The sequence below is a fragment of the Arachis ipaensis genome, chromosome B03 (genome assembly GCF_000816755.2).
Source record: "Arachis ipaensis cultivar K30076 chromosome B03, Araip1.1, whole genome shotgun sequence".
Lineage (NCBI taxonomy): Eukaryota > Viridiplantae > Streptophyta > Magnoliopsida > Fabales > Fabaceae > Arachis > Arachis ipaensis.
This window is the reverse complement of record NC_029787.2, coordinates 1,488,383-1,507,646: the sequence shown is the minus strand read 5'-3', so window position 1 is coordinate 1,507,646 and position 19,264 is coordinate 1,488,383. Positions and strand designations below refer to the sequence as shown.

The 19,264-nt window shown below is 41.5% G+C and overlaps 1 protein-coding gene across 3 annotated transcripts; it reads left to right on the top strand.

Moving 5' to 3' along the window:
• Nucleotides 4,427-7,985, top strand: LOC107629386 (probable serine/threonine-protein kinase WNK3). 3 transcript variants are annotated; one of them, XM_021117686.1, is made up of 8 exons: nucleotides 4,427-4,705; nucleotides 4,926-4,963; nucleotides 5,111-5,338; nucleotides 5,474-5,697; nucleotides 5,797-5,954; nucleotides 6,153-6,336; nucleotides 6,411-6,548; nucleotides 6,649-7,985. In XM_021117686.1, the coding sequence occupies exons 1-8, from the start codon at nucleotides 4,622-4,624 to the stop codon at nucleotides 7,449-7,451; spliced, it is 1,857 nt and encodes a 618-aa protein (XP_020973345.1). In that variant the 5' UTR covers nucleotides 4,427-4,621; the 3' UTR covers nucleotides 7,452-7,985. The 3 variants fall into 3 exon arrangements, with proteins under 3 accessions (XP_020973345.1, XP_020973346.1, XP_016187653.1); XM_016332167.2 differs by having other exon boundaries at nucleotides 4,428-4,705; nucleotides 6,405-6,548; XM_021117687.1 differs by lacking the exon at nucleotides 4,926-4,963 and having other exon boundaries at nucleotides 6,405-6,548.

The window sequence follows — 19,264 nt, the reverse complement described above, 5'->3', positions numbered from 1 at the left end:
CTCGTCGATGAAATTGCCACGTCATCAAGCTTCCAATCCCATACGCGCAACTTCCTAAAGGAACTTTTGTTCTGTTAGCGGTGCTGCCAGAAAATTGTTGCTTAGATCTCTTGAGGTTTGAGGGCGAATTCACTACTACCAAAATTGTTGGTAGCACGAATCCCCACACCTTCGTACTGTTGTACCAGCAAGTGCACTGGATCGTCCAAGTAATACCTGAGCGAGTTAGGGTCGATCCCACTAGGATTGTTGACTTGAAGCAAGCTATGATTATCTTGCAGGTCTTAGTCAGGTGAATCAGAAAATTGTTAGTTGTGAGATCATAAAACTATGAAGACATATAACTAATAAAGATACTCTGTAAATTAGAGGGGGATCAGTGATAGGGATAAGGTAAAGGATTGAAGTTGCTTTGTCTTTCTGAATTAACTCTGGCATTACTGTCTTCTTTGCTTGTGAGTGATCTCTTCAATGGCAGGCTGTAAGTGATTGGCGCCTTTATTGAGAGGTCGTCAATACTTCTACAGATCTGAACCCCAGGATTAGTGTGGATCCATCTCTGCTTGAGGGTGAAGCGCGTACAGTCCATTCTCTTTAATGATTATACTCAAAATACCACAGACAAGGCCGGATATTTTGCATCAGAGAATGCTGCATCTTTGGGTTCTAGCCTCTACCACAGAGACCCTAATCTCCCCGTAAATCGGCTAAACTGGTGTCTCGAGAAGTCCCCAACGAAGTCGTGGATTAGCCGTCTGAGAGATATATGATTCAAGCTGGTGGTGCGTGCTTTCCACTGAAGTATTCACACGAACCCAAGTAGACGTGGGTGTTTGTCAGGCATATTCATCTTAATGTGATGAACAGAGCTGATTGTCACTAATCATCCTATTCACCACGTTGAAGTACGAATATACATCTTAAAATTAATCAAACACGGATCGAAGAAGAAACAGTGATACTTTTATTAATTCATAGGACTCAGCAGGGCTCCTCCCCTCAACCTAGGAGGTTTAGAAACTCGTACTGAAAGCAAATACAATGTAAAACTCAAAATAATGGTAAATGATATGCGTCCTCTCCTAAGAGAGATGTAAAATACACTTAAAATACAAAACAGTCTATCTAGTGCTAAAATTCACTTCTAGAGCCCACTTGGTGAGTGTTTGGGGTGAGCTTTGATGAGATCCATGTTCTACGAGGTTCCTAGGGCGTTGAACGCTGGCTAGGGGTTCCTCTCTGGGCGTTTGGACGCTGGGCTCTGCTTTGTGGGCGCTAGACGCTTGGAAGGGGGCAGGTAGCTGGCATTGGACGCCAATTTTAGACCTTCTAATCCGAAGCAAAGTAAGGACTATTATACATTGCTGGAAAGTTCTGGAAGTCAGCTTTCCATAGGTGTTGAGAACACTCTATTTGGACTTCTATAACTCCAAAAAAGCTCTTCCGTAGGATTGATTCAATTATCACATATTGAATCCAAATACCAAATCATGAGAATTGAGAGAAAGAGTTTTCAAGCTTGATTTCATGAATTCACTTTTCTAAGTGATCATAAAAGCTATGAACTAGTATACATTGTTAGAAAGATATGGAAGTTAGCTTTTCATAGCCATTGACAAAGCTCCATTTGGACTTCTGTAGCTCCCCTTCCGAGCTTCCGAGTGCAAGGAGGTCAGATCCGGATAGCATCTGCAGTGCTTTCTCTGTTTCTGAATCAGACTTCTGCTCCAACTCTTTAATTTCAGCCAGAAAATACCTGAAATTGTACAAAAACACAAAAATCATAGTAAAATCCAAAAATGTGAATTTAATACTAAAACCTATAAAAACTTAATAAAAATTAAACAAAACATACTAAAAATTATATGAAAATAATGCCAAAAAAACGTATAAAATATCCACTCATCAAGTATGTATATAGGTTCAGTCTTGAGTGTGTTCTACAACTTAAGCCGAAGATAAACTAAGTTGGTGAAAAGAATTTAGTATACTTGTAAATCTACGCAGCATTTTTTATTGGGAGATTAGAACAACGCACTTGATGCATGTCTTCTTTTTTAAACATCCCTTCCCTTAATAGATAATAATAGATTGCACTATTTCTTCTCTGTCTTGGTTTCATCTGTCTCGAATGCAACTAATTTACTATTTAATCGTGTTTGCTTTCTTTGCCCTTCAATTAATTCCTCATAAAGTTTCATGATAAGTGTTTTGTATTTTTTATTTTGGTCCAACCAGCATCAGCACCAATTCGATTTTCTTTGGTAAATAACTAATCAAAGGGTTGCTATATTTTCTTATGCTGCAGTACCGATTCAAGACTTACAATAACACCTGCGATTGATGGAAAAGAAAATAGAAGAGGAATTGGGAGATTGAGGGTGGTGAAGAGGATTGGAGAATGGAGATGAGATAAAATTAATTAGAGTTGGAGAATAATTAAATTAGAGTAGAAGGCCGATTTAGAGATTTTTGATAGATTTTCAAAATTTCGGTAATTTTATTTATAAAATTTTATCATCTAAAAGATTGAAAAAATTAATAAAAAATATTCTAAAAAAAATCTTTCAAAATAGAAAATAATTGATAAAATTGTAGGTAACTTAGTGTTTGATAATCCAAAGTAAAAAATATTTGATAAAATCATGGCTAATATATTATGAAATTTCGAGTATCATATTAACTATAATTAAAAAATATTCACCTTAATTAGTTATTATAATATTAGAATGGTATTTAATCGTATGTTAATTGTAATCATAGTAGTCTTAGAAAATGGATCCTCTGCAGTGAAAAAAATACTTGAGAGAATAAAGTGTAATATTTCACCTTTAATTCTCTAAGTGGGACCAAAATTAAATAGAAGAGAGAAAACAATAAATGGTTAGATTAAACACTGAACAGTATCCAGTTTTTTTTCACTGGAAAGGATCCACTCCCGTAATCTTAGGCAAAGTCAATCGTCATCTACTTCGCTCTTTGTCGCCGCTTTCTAGTCAATCTTGCAACCTCTACTCTGCCTCCCTCCACCGTCGCCGCCATTAACCACTTCTCCGTCTTCCTCCCTTCCAATTTGCATGTGACATGCTCATTCTAACCTTAGCTGGTGAGAGGAGGCAAGACCATCCATGGTGTAATTTTAGGTTAGGAACTTGCATATTCAATGTCACCTTCAAAACAAATTTTCATATTCACCAATTATTTGTAATATTAGAAATAAAATTAATATAAATTAAATATTAAAAATATTTTTAAAATTTTTCATAATTATCAGAGACAAAAAAGTATACATATTTTACCTTAAAAACCACAACAACATCATCAACACAATAATATAATAAGAATGAGACGAGTTTAATAGCAAAGTGGGTATAAACTGTTAAAAAAGAAGTGTATACCAAATTTGTTTGTATAAATATAGATAATATGTACTCTAAAGGACCACTTTGAAAGTTGGACGACCTCAGTAGTAAGGAAGGTGAACAAAAAACGGTGGTTTATTGGGTTTTTTGCTGTTGTCTGAACAATCTAGTTAGAGAGGAATAGCAGGCTGTTCCGAAATCAAGCCTCAGATGTGCCGGCGATCATAAACAAGTCGTTTGAGTTTGCTGAGGAATGGATTGGTGGGGAGTCCTTTGGTTGTTGATGGCCTTGTCGATATTGATCAGGGGTTGGTTGGTTTCTAGTTTATTATTGGTCTTTGTATCGTCTTTTCACTGCTCCACCCTGTTGTGTTGAGCTCCCTTTAATTCAAAAAAAAAAATATAAATAATATAATGTTTCATCATTTTTATCGTTTGATCTTAATTAAGTCTACTTCATATATGTCTGTGTACTAAGCTCTTTAACATTACAATTGCCCCTCCCCAAGCTCTTTTTTTTTAGGAATTAATTAATAAGTTTTTAAAAGGATTTGTTAAGAAAACATATGATTTGTAGTATTTTTAACCAGTCTCTTTAGATATTTATTAGGAAAATGTATTCTTTTAATATATATTGAATATGTAATTAAATGGTCTATTTGGAAAATTGTGTAAATAACATTTCTTGTATTTTGGTTTTAAGAATAACATACATGCAAAGAGAATAGAATGGCATAAAATATTTGGAAATCAATGATTAATTCATTCAAATGGCTCACTAATTTTTTTATATTGATTAATTGATGATTCAATTAATGTTTTCAAAAATAACTTCACATAGTGCCTGCAGCCACCGACGAAAACTGCAGTAGTAATTAGTAAACGACAACAAAAGAGAGCGTTATTTCGGGTTTAGATTCGGGTTCGGGTTCTCCAAACAAACCTATCCAGGAACGCTTTCGGGTTTTGTGTTTGTTACATAGTATGACTTAGAACCCGAACCGAACCCGGTTCGTTGTTCTCCCGAAAATTCCAGCACCAATTAGGTTAGATTCCTTCTCTTGTTCTCTTCTCTCTCTCTCTCTCTTATTCTTCTTTCGCTTTCACGTTCTTATGATCTTACTCTTAATTCTATTCTTAATCGAAATTATATTATTAATTACTCGCTAATCAATTCAGTTATTTGGTTCCTTTTGTAGTCGTTGTTGTTGCTGTTGTAGGTAAAAGGAGGTAGCTGCAGGTAGGGTTCATCACCGGCAATGCCGCAAGATTCCTCCGATCAAGACCTCGACGACGCCGATTCCGAGTTCGTTGAGGTTGACCCAACCGGTCGCTATGGTCGGGTTAGTCCCCCAATTCAATTCAATTGGATACTATAGATAGCCAGATCCTGATTGCATTCTGTTACGATGCTTCATTTCAATTTTCAGCTCATTCTGTTTATTGATTCAGTTTGCTCTCCAAGCTTGAATATTGAAATTATTGGATTCGAACTATGGACCTAATATGATTTTTTTTTTTTTTGGGTTTGGTTTCTAATATTGGGATTGCTGGATCCTTCAGTACAAGGAAGTTTTAGGGAAGGGAGCTTTCAAGAAAGTGTATCCTTTTTTTCTAACTTATGATTATTATTATTACTACTATTATCTGATCTCAATTGGTATTGAAACGTGCATGAGTTATATGGGATTCAATTTTAGGGGGAATTTGGTTGGTTTGTGTCCTTAACTGGGTATGTGGGAATATAGATATCGAGCATTTGATGAGTTGGAAGGAATTGAAGTAGCTTGGAATCAGATTAAGGTGGCGGATCTGCTGCGTAACTCGGAAGATTTGGAGAGACTTTATTCCGAGGTTCATCTGCTCAAGACGTTGAAGCACAAGAATATAATTAAGTTCTACAATTCGTGGGTTGACACCAAGAATGAGAACATCAACTTCATTACCGAGATTTTCACCTCGGGGACATTACGCCAGTGAGTCAATCAATGCTTGTTTGGATCTTATATCAGTTTTATTTATGATTTTAAGGCCGTGCGCAGACCCTTTCTCTGTTCCTGTTTTATGTTTTTGTTGAAATTTCATGTTGATGCTGAACTTTTTAAAATTAGATATCGGAAGAAACATAAGCATGTTGATTTGAGAGCTTTGAAGAAATGGTCTAGGCAGATTTTGGAGGGTCTTTTATATCTTCACAGTCATAATCCTCCAGTTATACATCGAGACCTTAAGTGTGACAACATTTTTGTCAACGGGAATCAAGGGGAGGTAAAAATTGGAGATTTAGGGTTGGCAGCTATTCTTCAACAGGCCCAAGCAGCTCACAGTGTCATAGGTGATATTTCCTGTGAAACTATCATCATCTTTGTGTAAACTACTGTGGAGATATTCATATTGTTACTGAAGGCATATGTAATTTATATTATGACCCTAGGTACCCCAGAGTTCATGGCCCCAGAACTTTATGAAGAAGAGTACAACGAGCTTGTTGATATCTACGCTTTTGGAATGTGCTTGCTAGAGTTGGTAACCTTTGAGTATCCATACATTGAATGTTCCAATGCTGCTCAAATATACAAGAAAGTGACATCGGTGAGTGACATGCTCAAATATATGATACAATGCACACTATTGTTGGTTTTATTTACTCCTATTACAATGGTGATGGATGCTGCATATGGTCTTACTGTTATATGCTGTCTAAGAATCAAATAATTGTTTAGAACTTAGAAGTCATTGATAGAATGGCATTTGTGGTGTTTACTTGCTACTGTTGTTCCTTCCTGGTAGGGAATAAAGCCAGCATCATTGGCAAAAGTGGCAGATCAAGAAGTTAAGGCATTCATTGAAAAGTGTATCGCTAATGTTTCAGAACGGTTGCCTGCAAAGGCTCTCTTGATGGATCCCTTCCTTCAGTCTGACTCTGATAGTGAAAGTGTAGGTCGTTCTTCAAGGTCTGGAACCCATCATTCAGGTAAATCTACTACACATCTAAAATTCCAAATGTTTGATCTTCCTTATGTTCACCATCTGGTGTATTAGATGCAGGAAATAGTTCTAATAATCAAGCAATTGGAAAAAGTGTTCAGGATGTTTCTAGTGATTCAAATAGGGAATTCACAGTGGAAGGTCAGAGGAAGGATATTGATACAATATTTTTAAAACTGCGAATAGCAGACTCCTCAGGTTCTCCTTCTATCTTAGTGTATTTAGTTTTATTAAAAGAAAACAGGTTTTATTTTATTTTTCCCTTTGCCTGGAATGTACTTTCTGCATTTATCTGTAGGTCATGTTCGGAATATCCACTTCCCTTTCGATATTGGAGCGGACACTGCAATCTCTGTTGCTAGTGAAATGGTCGAGGAGTTGGAACTTACTGATCAAGATGTCACAACTATTGCTGAGACAATTGACTCTGAAATTCGATCTCTCATTCCTGGTTGGAACCCCAGTGAAACTCCTGCTACTAATGTTCCTGAAGATTCAGCAGTTTCAGATGGCTGTACCTCTGCTGAAACTAGGAGTGTGTCTTCTCCTACAGAAAATGATTCAACCACTCCTTCTAGCAATCTTGCATTAGAAATACTACGTTCAGGTCGTAAGTACTGGTCAGACTCACCTAAGGGAGTTTGTGGAAACCCTTTATCTAGGCATGGTTCTTCAAACTTGTCCCATATAGGTGATGCAAATGCTGAGAAAGGAAGCTTGACTGCAAATGGTGCTATTTCAGATGAACTTGAGCCTGACCAGGTTACCTGTGTCGGTGCTTACTGTGCAGAGAAGGAATGTGATAGTACTGGTGATTCCCCCTCCACCGAGAGAACTATTACCTCTGGATATTTGGAAGAAACCAGTGATGCGTCATCTCTGGAAAAAATACCGGAAAGTTTGGAAGTTTCTGAAATAGATGCCAGTAAAATAGCCCTGCAACTTGAGAGTTTGTTGACAAATCAAAAAGAGGAGCTGGAAGAACTAAAGAGGAAGCAAAAATTAGCTGTCTCTAATCTTTTGAAGGAACTTTCACCAGAAATTTGTAAGAAGGTCCTAAATATATGCAACCTGCAGATGCTTGACTATGAAAATTTATAGGGTGAGGCTTGAGAGATCCTTTCTTCTTCTAAATGCCCTTTTGTGAGGTTTATATGGTACTGCAGGGCACTTCATGTTACTTGGAACTGGATTGCATAGTGCTTACACTTTTGAAGTTCATGGTTCATGCGTATAAAAAGCTTAATTTTCTGACGGCACAAGTGTTCCATATGATCTCAAAGGAAATTGCAGCACAGCACACTCAACAATGAGAGTCAATGTTCTAGAAGAGATTCATTCATTCCAGGGAAGGCGTAATATCTTCAGCATGAAGAACACAAATGTTATTGCTGCATTTACCCAAGAAACATGTGGTTGAGGTGAGAATTTACCCTCCTAGGTTATAACATTGGATAGTATCTTTTCTTCCAAGGGCATCTGTATATAGTCTCTGATTCATGTCATTAAACTATAGAAAGTGTATACTTGTACATATTACTTGCTCTCGTTTCAAGTTACATCGAGGTTTGATTGATTGGTGATTTTGATACCATACCTGCATTAATAAATTGGAGCGAGTTATTTTTTATTATATATTATTCCTAGTTACCCAATTTAGCTATACATTGTACTGTGAGTTTGAAACATACAACTAGAAATAAATAAATTACTATCTATTTGTGTATATTATACGTATTGATTTACAAATTTTTTTAAATTAAATAATCAGTCATTAGAATAATTAAATCTGTTATAATAAAGTAATTAAATTTGTTTATAGTAGTATAATGAAATTTTATTGGATACTAAATACGTATTTTTATATACAATAGCTGATTAGTGGTTATTTTTTATGTATACATAGCATGATTGATAAATAAGTAAAAGGAAAATTTCACTTTTGAGTACATGTAGGCTGAAGTCTTTAAGATAAAAATGGGATGGAAATTTATATAGATTAGTTTGATCCTATAGTTGTAGAAGTTCTATTGGACTTGGATGGAGATTAAGAAAATTAAATTTAAGTGATAGATCTGATAGTATTATTTAATTCCTATAAAACAAAATTTCTCTTAAATTTTGGTACACAACTATTTGGATATTTTCCCCTTCTTTGAAACTTAAAGGGAGTAAGCCTTATTTTGGTCTCTGAAATTGGCGAGTTGCACTGATTTGGTCCCTAACTTTTCAATTGCTACATTTTGGTCCTCCAGATTCAAAAAAGTGCACCAATGTAGTCCCTCTTCAACGCTGTTAGTGAGATAACTCAAATCTTACCATGTTAGACATTAAAACGACGTTGTACACGTTTTGACGCTAAAAGAGCACTAAATGATGTCATTTTAGGGTTTGAACAATATCAAAAGGGAGGGATATAACGTTTTGGTATTGTTCAAACCCTCAAACGACGTCATTTAGTGCCTTCTTTAGCGCCAAAATGCATACTACATCGTTTTAATATGTCTAGCGTGACAAGACTTGAGTTACGCCACTAACAGTGTTGAATTCCAGCGACGGAAGATACATGATGGACTATATTGGTGCACTTTTTTTAATCTCGAGAATCAAATTGTACCAATTGAAAAGTTAGGGACCAAATTAGTACAACCTGCCAATCTCAGAAATCAAAATGGGGTTTAACTCCTTAAAGAGGTTTAGCGTAGCTACAGGATTGGGTAACAAGTAACGTTAACATCAAGAGAACATTTTATTTTTCGTATTATAGATACTGATAAAGACTTATAGATGGCAGTACTGATATAAAGGAATTGTGTGTAATTTCTTGTGGTGGTTCAGTGTTCCAGCAAAGTGTCCTTAACGAGGGGGCATGAATCAAATACGTATCACAATCAAGGACTACGAACAACTCAAGCACTGACTTAAGGATTCACCTCAAATAATCTCAACTAAAAATTAAATCCATTAATTTTTTACATTAAAAAAAATCTCTCAAGTTTTATAAATTATTTTATGGTCTTCTAAATTAAGCTTCAGACACCATAAAAGTCCTTAAATTCTTTTTCGATGCTGAATCAACAAATACTGTGGTGTGGTGATATGGTACTCTTATGCCTTGTTAGATGAATAAGTATAGGGAGCTAATGGCCTAAGCGTACAATGTGTACAATGGAGATTTAGGAAATATTAGAGATATGACCATTAGTGTTACATTGTCCTGTCAGGTTACGTTTTTTGGATGAGTGATTTCATGATATGGTATTTGTTACGGTGGGTAACCAGAGATTGGTGGGCCGGATGACGTTGGGTGGCCCAAACGAGTGAGGGAGGAGACTATCGCGTTTGCCTGAAACTCGGTGTTCCTCCGTCCGACTTGTACGTGTAAAAGAATGGGGGGTGGTACCTGCAAAGACACTCCGATGCCTAAGTTAGCAAGGGTGTGAGCAAGTTTAGAATGTATTGGACTTAGTGATACCTGAGGGAAGTCAGGGTATTTATAGTGGTGAACCAATAACCACCGCTGAGTCGTGTCCGTTAGGGGTGTGCGTAGGGATTTAATGGCCTTGGTAACGGTGCATCTTCATTAATGACTGCCCCCATTTTACCATTATGCCCCTAACGTCTTTATAAATACTTTCCCTCTCTTTCGTTGTTTCGTTTCTGCAATCTTTCAAATTTCCCTTGCATTTGTTCGTGCTGTATTGTTGCGTTTCGAAGGTTCTTACTTCCTCCTGTCTTGATTTCAGACTTCAAAGGTTAGTTTTTTCCCTTCTGTGACATGCTTTCTTATTTGCGTGCCTTTATCTTGTAGGTAGATTTGGTTTGTAGGCTTTAGTTCCGTGCCCCTTCCCTTAGAGACCGTGTGTTGATTTTTCTTTTCTTTTGTAGGTTTCTTGTCACCCCCTTTTTTAAGAAAAGAAAATGGCTTCCGTAGATGCTCTCTCCCAGTGGGTAGACGTTACGGTTCTAGGGGAGGAGCCCTCCGTTGACACTGAATTTATCACCCACCTTCGTACTCACTATAGAATTTGTACTTCTGAAGAAGATGAGCCCAAGTACGAGTTGGTAGTCCCGGGTCCAGAAGACCGGGTTTGTTTCGGGAGGGCTGACGAGACGGCCCCTCATTTCTTTTTTATGTATGAGAGTATGGTCACTCGTTTGGGCGTTTTCCTCCCTTTTTCAGAGTTTGAAATGTCTGTATTGCGTCATTGCCGAGTGGCTCCCACCCAGCTTCACCCCAACTCTTGGGGTTTTCTAAAAATTTATCAATTTATCAGCCAGGCCCTAGAGTTTCCGACTTCTTTAAGGATTTTCTTTTACCTTTTCCATATGACCAAACCCTTCAGTGGGCTAAATAATAAGCAACAGTGGGTATCCTTTCGAGCCATTCAAGGTCGGAGGCTTTTTACCCTTTTTGACGAGTCCTTTCACGACTTCAAGAACTATTTTTTCAAAGTGCAAGCTGTAGAGGGTCACCACCCCTTTTTCCTGGATGAGCATTCCTCTCCCCGATTTCCTTTATATTGGCTGGAGGCCTCCCCCTGCGAGAAATATGGTCTAGATGACCTAAATGAGGTCGAGGTAGCCATTGTGGGGTTCCTCCGAGAAGTGTGGGGGAGGGCCCCATACTTGGATACTAAAAAATTTCTCCAGGGGTCGCCGGCCTTTGTCCAGCCACAATTAGGTAGCTTTTTGCACTTCTTGCTTATTTCCGACTTGCGATTTCCTTTACCGACTTTGTCTGATTTTAGCTATTATTTGTTTTTGCAGAGATGGCAAAGAAAAATGCTCAAGAGTCTTACCAGAGGGTTCAGGAAGCCAAGGCAAAGTCTCGAGCCAGGTCTGGAGGTGCTAGGACGGTTGTCTCTCCCCCTCCTCCTCCTCGGAACGTCGGGACTTCCTCTCAACCTATTGTAATTTCTTCCTCTGCTTCCTCTTTGCCGCCCCCTCCCGTCCGACCTACTCCTGAACCAGAGCCAAAGAAGCGCAAGACCTTAGAGTCTGGCGCTTCTGGTGAGGCGGACGCTCTTGCGTTCGTCCGAAAGAACATCTATCCTCATGCTCGTATGAGCATGGATGATGTTTCTGTTCGGCACTACCTCACTACTGTGGTTGAGGAGAGTCTTAAGACGGCGGGGGTTTGTGGCAAACTTTTGGATATATTTGAGAAGACTCCCATCAGTTCTTTAGGGACGACCTCGAGGGTCGAGGAACTGGAGGGTAGGCTTCGCATATATCAGGAGCATGAGAAGGAGTTGGAGGGGAAAGTCGCCAAACTGACAGAGGAGAGGGACAGCCTCAGAGAGAAGGGGAAGGAATTGCAAGCCCAATGCAACATGGAGATGGATTTGAGGAAGGCAGCGCAAGCCAGCTACAACAGTTTGTTTGCTGATCTTGTGTCTGTAAAGAACGACTTGCTGAATGCTCGGAAGGCCTATACCGAGTTGGAGGACTCTATTGCGGATGGTGCTGATGAGGCCTGGAGGATTTTCAAGGAACAGGTCGGAGTTATTGCTCCTGACTTGGACCTTTCTCCTCTGGATCCTGATAAGATTGTTGTCGATGGTGCCATCGTGGATCCTCCTGTCCCCATAGTGGAGTCTGAGTCTGATTTAAAGACTCGGGGGCAGAGGATCATAGAATCCCCTCCTCATTCTAAGGACGCTCCGAGTTCTTCTACCGTTCCTCCGACTTCCTCTTCAACTCCTGCTCCTGGCGTTCCCCCTGACTCTGCTGGTGGTGGTCTTCTGAAAAAGTGATTTTTGGCTATTGGGGCCCGGCCTGTGGGCCCCTCTTAAACTCTTTATATTTATTTGCTGGTGTTTTGAACAATTTTTTGGCCTTTTAAGGCCGTAAACAAATCAGTGCTGCCCCTTTTTTAATAGGGGTTTAATTTAGCGTTGAATAAATACCCTTTTTGGATAAGGGTTTTGAGTTACCTTATGCGCACGTTTTTCGTAGTTCGTTTGATTCTTTGATCTTTCCTGGAGAGAATCTTTTCTTTGGGACTTGCCTGCCTTTCTGAATTTCCTTGATTCTCAAGGCAGCCTTTTTCTTAGTTTTTTCTTATCTCTTTTTGTTATTCCTAGTACTCAATTTTGTTTTATTGAGTTTTTCGTGACTTAGGCTACTATTGCGATTCATTTTAATTTTACTCGGTTTCGCGTTCTGACTTGTGAGTCGGACTGCTCCCGAGTTTATCATGATCGACTTCTATAGCCTCTTTACGCCGACTTGTACCTCGTCGTTTTATCCTGACGACCATCTAGGTCGGTTCATGGGATTTTCACGTTTTGTCGAGCTTAAGTCGGCGCGTTTCGTAGAAATAAAATAAAAGAATTTAAAAGAGATACTTAAGATGAAAAAAGATCTTTATTAATCGAAGAGGTACCTTGTTGCTACTAAGGGCTGTTGATAATTTATTTCCCTTAGTCCCTACTGTGATGCCTCGTTAAAAACCCTTCTTCAGAAAAAACCCTTTGATTCTGGGAAAAAATCATGAAGTTGGGAAAAGAGTACATCAGGGAGTAGAGTTCGCTTTTAACTGTAGTACCTTTTCATATTACAAGCATGCCATGACCTTGGTAACTCGGCTCCGCCTAAGTCGGTCACCTTATAATAGCCTTTTCCTAAGACCTCCTTGACTTTGTATGGTCCTTTCCAATTAGCAGCGAGTTTTCCCTCCCCCGATTTGTTGATTCCAATGTCGTTTCTGATTAGGACTAAGTCGTCAGGGGTGAAACTCCTTCGAATGACTTTTTTATTGTACCTTGTAGTCATCCTTTGTTTCAACGCTGCTTCTCTTATCTGAGCTTCTTCTCGGACTTCAGGGAGCAAGTCGAGTTCTTCTTTGTGCCCTTGTATATTCCTGATCTCGTCGTGGAAAATCACTCTCGGGCTTTGCTCATTGACCTCTATTGGGATCATGGCTTCTACGCCATAGACTAGTCGGAAGGGTGTTTCTCCAGTGGCGGATTGGGGGGTTGTTCTGTACGCCCATAGTACTTGCTGGAGCTCTTCAGCCCAAGCTCCTTTCGCATCTTGTAATCTTTTCTTCAGTCCGGCCAGTATGACTTTGTTGGCTGCTTCAGCTTGCCCATTGGCTTGTGGGTGTTCCACCGAGGTGAACTGGTGTTTTATTTTCATGCTGGCTACCAGGCTTCTAAAGGTGGAGTCCGTGAACTGGGTCCCATTATCTGTAGTGATGGAGTAAGGTATCCCATATCTTGTGATGATATTTTTGTAGAGGAACCTCCGACTTCTTTGTGCGGTGATGGTGGCCAGTGGTTCTGCTTCTATCCACTTTGTGAAGTAATCTATTCCCACTATTAGGTATTTGACTTGTCCTGGCGCCTGGGGAAAAGGACCTAACAAATCCATTCCCCATTTCGCAAAGGGCCATGGAGAAGTGATACTAATGAGCTCTTCTGGGGGAGCCACGTGGAAATTTGCATGCACTTGACATGGCTGGCATTTTTTCACAAATTCTGTGGCATCTTTCTGCAAAGTTGACCAGTAGAATCCTGCTCGGATCACTTTCCTGGCCAATGACCTGGCTCCGAGATGATTTCCGCAGATTCCACTGTGTACCTCCTCCAACACCTCGGTGGTTTTTGAGGTCGGCACACACTTTAGCAATGGTGTTGATATCCCCCTTCTATAGAGAACATTTTTCACCAAGGTATAGTGTTGTGCTTCCCTTCGGATTTTTTGGGCTTCTTTTTCCTCCTTAGGGAGGATGTCGAATTTTAGGTATTCGACTAAGGGGTTCATCCATCCGAGGTTCAATCCGACCACTTCAAGTAAGGCCGTAGCCTTCGAGAGGCTACCACTAAGGAGTAGGCAAATTTTTCTAATTTGTGATACCTTAGCTCAGGGCCCTGTAGAACTTTACTGATGAAGTAGATTGGGTGTTGCCTGACCTCCTCTTCTCTTATCAAGGCTGCTGAGACAGCCCTGTCTGCCACGGAGAGGTATAGGATGAGGTCTTTTCCGGGTATAGGTCGGGTCAAGATAGGAGGCTGGCTCAGAAACTTTTTGAACTCCTGGAATGCCTCCTCGCATTCAGGAGTCCATTCAAACTGGTGCCCTTTTCTCAGTAGGGAGAACAGTGGAAGGGATCTTAGCGCTGATCCTGCCAAAAATCTGGAGAGAGCTGCTAGTCGGCCATTCAGCTGTTGGACCTCTCTCAAACAAGTCGGGCTTTTCATCTCTAGGATAGCTCTACACTTGTCGGGATTGGCTTCAATCCCTCTTTGTGTTAGCATGAATCCCAGAAATTTTCCTGCCTCCACTGCGAAGGCGCACTTTGCAGGATTTAGTCTCATCCCGTGCGACCTTATGGTGTCGAAGACTTGTGAGAGGTCAGACAAGAGGTTGACTTCCTCCTTGGTCTTTACCAACATATCGTCGACGTATACTTCCATTAAGTTTCCTAAGTGAGGGGAAAACACCTTGTTCATCAGCCTCTGATATGTGGCCCCTGCATTTTTCAATCCAAATGGCATGACCACGTAGCAAAAGTTAGCTCTGGGCGTGATGAATGATGTTTTTTCCTGGTCTGGTTCGTACATCGGGATTTGGTTATATCCCGAGTAGGCGTCCATAAATGACAAGTATTGATAACCCGAGCTAGAGTCTACTAGGGCATCAATGCTTGGTAGTGGATAAGGGTCTTTGGGACATGCCTTATTTAGGTCGGTATAGTCGACGCACATTCTCCATTTGCCATTTTGTTTTTTGACTAGCACTACATTGGCTAGCCATGTTGGGTATTTGACTTCTTTGATGAAGCCGGCTTCTAGGAGCGCCTGCACTTGTTCTTCTACTACTAGGGCTCGTTCTGGGCCGAGCTTGCGTCTTCTCTGTTGCACAGGTCGGGACCCTGAGTAGACCGAGAGCTTGTGAGACATGAGCTTGGGGTCTATCCCAGGCATGTCGGAGGCCTTCCAGGCGAAGAGATCGGAGTTATCTTTTAGGAGTTTAGTCAATCCTTGTCTTAAGGTTTCCCTTAAGTTGGCTCCTATGTGAGTATTTTTTCCTTCCTCTTCGCCGACCTGAATCTCCTCGGTTTTTCCCCCGGGCTGGGGTCGCAACTCTTCTTTAATCCTTGCTCCACCGAGCTCTATTGTGTGAACCTCTTTGCCTTTTCCTCTCAGGTTTAGGCTTTCGTTGTAGCATTTCCTTGCTAGCTTCTGATCTCCCTTCACCGTTGCTATCCCTGCTGGGGTCGGGAATTTCATGCAAAGGTGGGGTGTCGATACCACCGCTCCGAGTCGATTAAGGGTAGCTCTGCCGATTAGAGCATTATAGGCTGACCCCACGTCGATGACTATGAAGTCTATACTCAGAGTCTTTGATTTCTCCCCCTTTCCAAAGGTGGTGTGGAGGGGCAAAAATCCTAGTGGTTTTATTGGCGTGTCACCTAGTCCGTACAAGGTGTCGGGGTAGGCTCTCAACTCTTTCTCCTCTAACCCTAGCTTGTCGAAGGCGGGCTTGAATAGGATGTCCGCCGAGCTTCCTTGGTCTACTAGTGTTCTGTGTAGATGGGCATTTGCCAGGATCATGGTGATCACTACTGGGTCGTCGTGCCCCGGGATTATTCCTCGCCCATCTTCCTTTGTGAATGAAATGGTGGGGAGGTCGGAGGACCCCTCTTCAATCTGGTACACTCTCTTGAGGTGTCTCTTACGAGAGGATTTCGTGAGTCCCCCTCCTGCGAACCCTCCTGAGATCATATGGATATGTCTTTCCGGAGTTTGCGGTGGTGGGTCTCTTTTGTCCATATCATCTCGCTTTCTTTTTCCATGACTGTCCGACCTTTCTATGAGATATCTGTCAAGCCGACCTTCTCTGGCCAGCTTTTCTATCACATTTTTAAGGTCGTAACAGTCGTTTGTAGAGTGCCCATATATCTTGTGGTACTCACAGTAATCCCCGCGACTTCCTCCTTTTTTATTCTTAATAGGTCTGGGGGGAGGCAGCCTTTCGGTGTTACAAATTTCTCTGTATACATCCACTACAGGGACTTTCAATGGAGTATAAGAGTGATATTTTCTTGGCCTATCAAGGCCGAGCTCTTCCTTCTTCTTCGCTTCCCTCTCCCTCTCTTTCGTTGAGGGAGGGTGCCCGAGTCGCAAACTTGGGTCTCTTAGCCTAGCGTTTTCTTCCATATTGATGTATTTTTCGGCTCTTTCCTGTACATCATTTAAAGAGGCGGGGTGTCTTTTTGATATGGACTGTGAGAAGGGACCTTCTCTAAGACCATTGACTAGCCCCATGATGACTGCTTCGGTGGGCAGGTCTTGAATCTCCAAACATGCTTTGTTGAACCTTTCCATATAGGCCCGTAAGGACTCTCCGACCTCCTGTTTTATTCCCAGGAGACTTGGTGCATGTTTTACTTTATCCTTCTGTATGGAGAACCTCATCAAGAACTTTCTTGAGAGGTCTTCAAAACTGGTAATTGACCTCGGAGGGAGGCTGTCGAACCACTTCATCGCTGCTTTTGACAAGGTTGTCGGAAAAGCTTTGCATCGCGTAGCGTCAGAGGCGTCGGTCAGATACATCCGACTTTTAAAGTTGCTCAGATGATGCTTTGGATCGGTGGTTCCATCGTAGAGGTCCATATCGGGGCTTCTAAAGTTTCTCGGAACTTTTGCCCTCATTATGTCCTCGCTAAACGGATCTTTCTCTCCTAAAGGAGAGTCTTCTCTATCGCCGTGGGAATTCCGACTTTTGAAGGAGGATTCTAATTTTAAGAGTTTTCTTTCTAACTCTTTTCGTCGCTCCATCTCCTCTTTTAGGTTCTTTTCAGCTTCCCTTTGTCGTTCCCGCTCCTGTTCTAGCTGCTCGAGGCGGCTATGGATTAACCCCATAAGCTCACTAGTGTGGGAGGGTCCTTCTTTTTCCGATTCGCGCCCCTCCGAGGAGTTCACCTTCGAATTTTTGATTCCGGAGGTGCCTTCCCTATGTTGATCATTAGCTTCCTGGTGGAGGTTCTGATCTGCTTCATTGTTTCCGGTGTTCAAATTCTCTTGATCAGAATCTGTCTCCACATGACCTTCTTCAGGGGATCTTTCCGCCATCACTGGTTGATCTCTCGGGTCCCCGGCAACGGCGCCAATGTTACGGTGGGTAACCAGAGATTGGTGGGCCGGATGACGTTGGGTGGCCCAAACGAGTGAGGGAGGAGACTATCGCGTTTGCCCGAAACTCGGTGTTCCTCCGTCCGACTTGCACGTGCGAAAGGATGGGGGGTGATACCTGCAAAGACACTCCGATGCCTAAGTTAGCAAGAGTGTGAGCAAGTTTAGAATGTATTGGACTTAGTGATACCTGAGGGAAGTCAGGGTATTTATAGTGGTGAACCAATAACCACCGCTGAAGTAGTGCCACCTTTTTAGGCGGATAACCGTTCCCATATCTTAGGGAGGTTAAGATATGGCCCTATGAAGTGGTTAGAGAGTTTCCAGGGGCAGTTACTCATTCGAATGAGTGTTATCTGCCAGCTAACCCTCGTATCCGACTTCTTTGGAGTAGGTCGTGTTTAGTACCGACTTCTGGGACGGAGGCTGATGCTGGATGGAGGGCCAACCTTCTGGGTTGGGCGCCTTTGCTTGGATCCTGGGCCCTATTTATTGGGCCAGGGTATGAACAGTGCCCCTACTCGAGCCCAATTTCTTTTTAAGAGTTGGGTTCGAGTATTCAACTCGGGGTTTTGGCCGATTTGCAGGAGGACCGACGTGATGGTTTAGGAACCGACGTGATCTTTCTTGACCTTTCGGTTCTGACAGTTACGTCTAATCAAGCGTCGTGTCCGTTAGGGGTGTGCGTAGAGATTTAATGGCCTTGGTAACGGTGCATCTTCATTAATGACTGCCCCCATTTTACCATTATGCCCCTAACGTCTTTATAAATACTTTCCCTCTCTTTCGTTGTTTCGTTTCTGCAATCTTTCAAATTTCCCTTGCATTTGTTCGTGCTGCGTTCTTGCGTTTCGAAGGCTTTTACTACCTCCAGCCTTGATTTCAGACTTAAAGGTTAGCTTTTTCCCCTTCTGTAACATTCGTTCTATTTGCGTGTTTTTATCTTGTAGGTAGATTTGGTTTGTAGGCTTTAGTTCCGTACCCCTTCCCTTAGAGACCGTGTGTTGATTTTTCTTTTCTTTTGTAGGTTTCTTGTCACCCCCTTTTTTAAGAAAAGAAAATGGCTTCCGTAGATGCTCTCTCCCAGTGGGTAGACGTTACGGTTCTAGGGGAGGAGCCCTCCGTTGACACTGAATTTATCACCCACCTTCGTACTCACTATAGAATTTGTACTTCTGAAGAAGATGAGCCAAAGTACGAATTGGTAGTCCCGGGTCCAGAAGACCGGGTTTGTTTCGGGAGGGCTGACGAGACGGCCCCTCATTTCTTTTTTATGTATGAGAGTATGGTCACTCGTTTGGGCGTTTTTCTCCCCTTTTCAGAGTTTGAAATGTCTGTGTTGCGTCATTGCCGGGTTGCCCCCACCCAGCTTCACCCCAACTCTTGGGGTTTTCTAAAAATTTATCAATTTATCAGCCAGGCCCTAGAGTTTCCGACTTCTTTAAGGATTTTCTTTTACCTTTTCCATATGACCAAACCCTTCAGTGGGCTAAATAATAAGCAACAGTGGGTGTCCTTCCGAGCCATACAAGGTCGGAGGCTTTTTACCCTTTTTGACGAGTCCTTTCACGACTTCAAGAACTACTTTTTCAAAGTGCAAGCTGTAGAGGGTCACCACCCCTTTTTCCTGGATGAGCATTCCTCTCCCCGATTTCCTTTATATTGGCTGGAGGCCTCCCCCTGCGAGAAATATGGTCTAGATGACCTAAATGAGGTCGAGGTAGCCATTGTGGGGTTCCTCCGAGAAGTGTGGGGGAGGGCCCCATA